This window comes from Zea mays, chromosome 10 (assembly GCF_902167145.1).
Source record: "Zea mays cultivar B73 chromosome 10, Zm-B73-REFERENCE-NAM-5.0, whole genome shotgun sequence".
Taxonomy (NCBI): Eukaryota; Viridiplantae; Streptophyta; class Magnoliopsida; order Poales; family Poaceae; genus Zea; species Zea mays.
The window spans coordinates 82,408,757-82,415,122 of NC_050105.1; the positions used below are offsets into that span (position 1 = coordinate 82,408,757).

Here is a 6,366-nt window from a genome sequence, read left to right on the forward strand (position 1 = left end):
GATCAGGGGTTCGTAGGCTGGCCCTCGAAGGGTTCACAGTCGCCTCAGACACAGAGCGAGGGATGACCCTAGGTACGTTCGATACATAACCAAGGCTCGGGCTGCGCTCCCGAGGTACCCTAGGACATTTCCGAGACCAGCGGGAGCGATCTTGTAACGGAATCCCATCAGAGGGAGGCATCGAGCCCTCGGACCCCGTCAAAGGGGACCGGGTCCGGCAGATCACCCGCAGGTACTTTTGGAGCGCGCCTCCGGGCCTCTAGCCGACCCCTAGCAAATGGGGCACGGGCGTCCGCTCGGATTACCCGCCAGCAGCTCACCGGAAACACCATGTTCGGTGCCCTCCAAGGGAAACATGGCACTTTCCCCCCCCCCTCCTCCTTGCGGAAAGGCGACGCAGGGGCGTATGTAAAAAAGTCGAGTCTGTCCTTGACCGTCCTCTCGCCCTGTGCAGAGGCTCGGGGGCTACTCTCGCAAACCCGGCTCCAGCCAAACCATTGACAGCGTCAACATACTAGCCCGAGAACTTGGGACCCGACCGTGCACTCGGGCTACGACCAGCTCGCATGAGGGAACAACTAGACCAGCCGAAGTGTTGTGAAACGCACTAAGACCTCGAAGGAGTAAAACTACTCCTCCGAGGCCTCAGGGGCTACACCCGGCGGGTGCGCTCGCGCGCACCCACCGGAACAGAATGCAACCGAAAAAGGTTGGTCCCCTTGCAAAAAAGTGCGGCAAAAGCCTCCAAGCGAGTATTAGTACTCCCTTGGAGGCTCGGGGGCTACTGTCGGGGACCATAATTAGGGGTACCCTCAAGACCCCTAAATCTTAGCTGGTAACCCCCATCAGCACAAAGCTGCAAAGGCTTGATGGGTGCGATTAAGTCAAGTATCGGTCCTACGTCTCGCCCGAGGACCCCCCTCCAGCAACGGGCACACTATCGGCTCACCCGAGGCCCAGTCTTCACCGAGAAGCAACCTTGGCCACATCGCCACGCCGACCGACCAAATCGCTGGGGCATTTAATGCAAAGGTGGCCTGACACCTTTATCCTGACGCACGCCCTCCAGTCGACAGAGCCGAAGTGACCGCAGTCATTTCGCCGCTCTACTGACCGGTCTGACAAGAGGACAGCACCGCCTGCACCGCTCCGACTGCTGAGCCACCCGACAGAGTTAGGCTGACAGCAGCCAAGGCCGGCCTCGGGCGTCATAGGAAACTCTGCCTCGCCCGACCCCAGGGCTCGGACTCGGGCTCAGCCCCGGAAGACGGCAAACTCCGCTCCGCCCGACCCAGGGCTCGGACTCGGGCTCAGCCCCGGAAGACGGCGAACTCCGCTCCGCCCGACCCAGGGCTCGGACTCGGGCTCAGCCCCGGAAGACGGCGAACTCCGCTCCACCCGACCCAGGGCTCGGACTCGGGCTCAGCCCTGGAAGACGGCGAACTCCGCTCCGCCCGACCCAGGGCTCGGACTCGGGCTCAGCCCCGGAAGACGGCGAACTCCGCCTCGCCCGACCCCAGGGCTCGGACATGGGCTCAACCCCGGAAGACGACGAACTCCGCCTCGCCCGACCCGGGGGCTCGACCTCGACCTCGACCTCGGAGGAGCCTCCACCTCGCCCAGCCTGGGGCACGGACCGACCACGTCAACAGGAAGCGCCATCATTACCCTACCCCGAGCTGACTCGGGCTACGGGGAACCAGACCGGCGTCCCATCTGGCTCGCTCCACCATGCGAGTAATGATGGCGCCCCGCATGCCCTGTGACGACGGCGGCTCTCAGCCCCCTTACGGAAGCAAGAGGACGTCAGCAAGGACTCGACAGCCCCAACAGTTGTCCTCCCGCCAGGCCCCAGCACTCCTCCGACGGCCACGACACGACGCGAACTGGGTGCCAAGACCCCTCCGGCTGCCACGATGGCATGTACTTAGGGCGCTAGCTCTCCACCGCTAGACACGTTAGCACATTGCTACGCTCCCCATTGTACACCTGGATCCTCTCCTTACGCCTATAAAAGGGAGGACCAGGGCCCTCTTACAGAGGGTTGGCCCGCGCGGAGAAGGACGGGACAGCGCTCGCGCAAGGCCGCTCGCTCCCACTCCTGCATGGACGCTTGTATCCCCCTACTGCAAGCGCACCCGACTCAGGCGCGGGGCTAACACGAAGGCCGCGGGATCCACTCTCTCACGCCTGCCTCCCTTCGGCTGCTTCCTTTCCCCCCTTCGCGTTCCGCCTCGCGTCGACCCATCTGGGCTGGAGCACGCGGCGACAATTCACTCGTCGGTCCAGGGACCCCCCGGGTTTCGAAACACCGACAGATGGCTAGAGAGACAGGGGGAGATAGATGGAAGTTAGTCCCTAACCTTTCCATATTATTAATGGATCCTCTCTGTATATATAGGGCTCTTTATGATGGTCCTAAAGGACTTTGATTTATTTATATAGAGTTTCCTCTCCTTACAATGGCTTCTACTCTAATTCTATGTCAACTTGGTCTAGGCCTATCTTTATTAAATTAATCCACTACTATATTATGGTGTATTCTAGTATTATATATACTAGTTCCTAACCATAATACAATGACATTCTTTTAAAAAGAAACACTTAATCATAAATAATTCAAATTATAGTTTATTTTTTGGTACATGCAAGATACGGCAGAACACCTTCATAATGTCTAGCGGAGTGCACCGAGAGTTTAGTTTTAAGGGCACTTGGCTACAAGCTGAGAAAGTGTGACCTCTAAGCAGTCCTTTCCACCTTAGTGCATGGTCGAAGGCAACGCACCAAGCATTCAGCCAAGCGCCTATAGTATGTATTAGTCCTTTTGCAGTAGTACCATCCAATAACCCAATCATGATCAGAGGATAGTCGGTTAGAAGATGCACCATCATTGCCAATTATGTTGCTTGTTGCCCTCATTGTGGTAATCATCGTGCTTCCAGTGTTGATGTCATCTTTGGTTTGCCCTGTTAAAGGTCAACCAAGTTACATGTGATTTCATCATAATGAATACTATATGAAATGGATCTAATGCTTTCATTACCACTTATGGTCTATGCATGGATGAACGATGATGCTAGAAAAATCATGGAAAACAACAAGAGTCCTTGGATATTGGTGTGCTTCATGCAATTCTCCATGGGTGATGAGTAAGAGTTAAAACCAATGATGTCTTCGTATAGATGTGTATCATACTATCTCCTCCTTCTTATGGCTAATATATATGTGCACAATCCATAGTCCATTGTGGACAAATGTATGTCTACGTAGTTGTCTATGTATCCATCCATCTAATCTAGTCTACCTATCTAGATATACCTATCTCTCTCCCTCTTTATAAATATGTATCTATTGGTCTATCCATCTATCTACTATGCTAGACCATGGATGGATGAATTGACAAATGTAGATAACTCTATCGATTTGACAATCACATTTCAACGAGGATGGATCAACAAGTGGATGGACTAATTTAACTACTCAGCTTCCAAGTGACGGTGAGATGAGTGGTAGAACAAAATAACACTCGTCACACTGTGATCATGGTGCATGTTGCCTTGCCTCGACTCAGTGATGGTGGCAGCAGCTTGAAGCATCTATGGCACACCTTGACCCTTTTCTCAACCACTCAAGGTGGAAATAAGATCAACCATATAAACTATGTAATTGTCCCATCAACTACCCATATGATACTAAAGATAAGACAACACTTGTTTAATGCAGGCTTGTAGAATTATTAAATATTTAAATAGGCAAAGCCTGTAAAAATTAGCAATCATCACCAAAGTCTAAACTACATATTGAACAATATCAAAGCCACTATTTTTTGATATACCAGAGTTTTGATGGAGACTGTTAAGTTGAACATCCACTTAGGATAGGGGTTACACTCATTCAAAACTAAATAATGAACTATGCAAGTGTGTTTCACCAAAGTTGTTTTCTGACACTAGGCTACTACAAGCATCCCCTTGATTTGAAGCATATAAATCACATTTCGAGGCCTTTCATGGCTATCTAGAGATTACCCACATCTCATAATGTAACTAGCAGACAAATTCATATAGGTGTGTTCCTTCTAGGATGTTCTATAGGATACCATCCCTGCTTAGATAAGCCACTCAAGTCACATTGAGAACTTACAACCTGCCATACAACAAAGAAAAAATGTCTATCTTAAATGAGCTAGACTTTATTTTAAGGGGTCTGTCCCTCAGTCAGCCATGAGCTTGTTTCACCATTCTACTTCATGAGGTTTTCAATCACATAGAACGTGCTACCACTATGGAATGGCTTTAAGTGGGTCTCAAGTCCATCTTCCTCGATGCACTTCCTTTCACATTAGATGGGAGACCCGTCATAAACTGATCTACCAGATTCTTAGATGTATGGACATAGTTCAACACAATCACTCTAAAGTTTATTAGTTTTATGATAAATTTCAACTACCTTCACATATCCTTTGTAGACTTTATCTTATCCTTAGAACTGTTCACTTTAATTATCACTATGTGATTATCACGGTTCATGGAGATAGTCGATATCGGTTTGTCAACTACTGGTAAATTCATAAGGAGTTCACAAAGCCAGTAAGCTTCAACTTTGGCATAATCTAATCTTGTGAGTTTTCCTTTGTGAGTTTTCCTTCCACTATTGACCTTGTTAAGATGGTCCGCTTGCAAGACTTCCATGAAATACCTGGTCTTGCCACAAGTAAAATAGTTTCCTTTTTCTTCTTATTAAAAGGAGTGGTAATCTTTTGTTTGAGCTCTTGTTTGGACTTCTTTTTGTGAGAGTTTTAGAGTTTTTTCTGCACCAATGGACACTAGAAGTCCCATCTACTACTTTGTTGCCACGAACATCTTTCGCTCTTACCTTCTCTTCAACATCTAAAGAGCCAATGATATCAGTGATGCCAATTCTTGTGTCTTATGTTTTAGAGAGGTAGGAAAATCTGTCCAATTCTATGGCAGCTTTACAATGATGAAGCCCACCACAAACTTCTCAAGCAACACACAGCCAAAATTTTCAAGTACATACATTTCATAAGCTTGTTCTACTATATAATGATCAACAGTCATTATGTAGTCATGGAACTGCACCATGATATATAGTTTGCTACCGACATTAGACACACTATATTTGGCCTCTAATGTCCCACATTTCTTTTTGGGTGGACATCGTCACATATGCGTCTACTATTGAATCCCTTAAGGTGTCAATTATTGTCCCTCTTGAACGTACTATCAATGTCCTAGAACACACGCTTCTCTGGTAGGATGTGGTCTAGGTGATCTAGGTTCATCAACAAAATAGTAGTACATGGCTATCAATCATAGTATGCATCTTTAATGCCACATTTTATATTGAGTATCATTAAAACATTTGATTTTAACATACTCGCAAAGGCAACAGCTGAAAATAAAAGTCCTATCATATTTTTTGGATTGTTGGAAAGATAGACTTTTCTAGTCTTTGCCGAGTGCTTCAGACACTCGGCAAAGCAGCCGTTTTAGGTAGTGATGGTCAGATTTGTGCACATTTACGGTTAGAGACGTCGTCAGAATTGTGCACGCTTACTGTTGGGAATATGTGCGGTCTCTAGGACGAAGTGTGGAACACAGTTAATCAATTGTATGGACTGGAGAAATTAAGCTAGCAGAGACCACTTTATTCCTTTTCTATACTCCAGTGCTTTACGATTCGCAGTTCTTCAAGCACTCCGACATGGTCGGATAGCCAATGTTCTGGCACCAGTAGAATCCAGATCTCACGACGCACGGACCTCTGTTAAGTTCTCCGCCGCCGCCAGTCATGTTGTAGCTCGCCGACGACGACCTCGTCATGTTCATGCTCGTCACACTCGTTGCGTTGATGTCCTCTTTGGTTTGCCCTAGCAATATGGTCAATCGAGTTACACGCGCTTCTTCTGTCAGTTAGAATTAATGAACACTAGATGTATGTATATATTCACGTCAGAAGAAAGTTACCATCTACCGCCATGCTTGCACAGACAAGAGAGGACGACGCTAGAAGAACCATGGAAAGGAGCCAAAGTCCTTGGATGCTCGCGCGCTTCTGGCACTTCGTCATCATGGGTGAAAAGGGTAAGAGCTAATGCCGACAATATATGTATTTGTTTGAGTTTAGAGTGTCTCCTCGTATCAACCACTGGACCATATATATGGACTATATATTTACACACTCTGCTGGTAAAGGGATATCTATCTGTAGTCCATCTATCTATCTGTTCTCACCTCTATCTATATATCTTTAGAATATCTATCTATATCTCTATTTTTATTTATATCTAATGTTTAGAAGATAATGATATTTTCTGTGCACCATCCCTATTCCCTACCA

General features: G+C 47.7%; 1 protein-coding gene across 3 annotated transcripts; it reads right to left on the bottom strand.

The window, feature by feature from the left end:
- Positions 1 to 2,604: 2,604 nt before the first annotated feature.
- LOC100279139 (uncharacterized) lies at positions 2,605 to 6,184 on the bottom strand. Of its 3 annotated transcripts, none has more exons than XM_035963012.1 (3): positions 5,994 to 6,184; positions 5,789 to 5,896; positions 2,605 to 2,969 (listed from the first exon to the last, which is right to left on the bottom strand). In XM_035963012.1, the coding sequence occupies exons 1-3, from the start codon at positions 6,097 to 6,099 to the stop codon at positions 2,743 to 2,745; spliced, it is 441 nt and encodes a 146-aa protein (XP_035818905.1). In that variant the 5' UTR covers positions 6,100 to 6,184; the 3' UTR covers positions 2,605 to 2,742. The 3 variants fall into 3 exon arrangements, with proteins under 3 accessions (XP_035818905.1, XP_008661793.1, NP_001353560.1); XM_008663571.3 differs by having other exon boundaries at positions 5,789 to 5,926; positions 5,994 to 6,173; NM_001366631.1 differs by lacking the exon at positions 2,605 to 2,969 and having other exon boundaries at positions 5,616 to 5,896; positions 5,994 to 6,159.
- Positions 6,185 to 6,366: the final 182 nt, after the last annotated feature.

What these genes read in the sequence shown, in the direction of transcription:
- LOC100279139 (XM_008663571.3), bottom strand. Translation starts at nt 6,099, where the DNA reads ATGATGACGAAGTGCCAGAAGCGCGCGAGCATCCAAGGACTTTGGCTC. An exon ending in TGCAAGCATGGCGGTAGATG is followed by an intron (nt 5,927 to 5,993) that starts GTAACTTTCTTC and finishes TGACAGAAGAAG; the next exon opens with CGCGTGTAACTCGATTGACC. An exon ending in CGGCGGAGAACTTAACAGAG is followed by an intron (nt 2,970 to 5,788) that starts GTCCGTGCGTCG and finishes GACCTTTAACAG; the next exon opens with GGCAAACCAAAGATGACATC.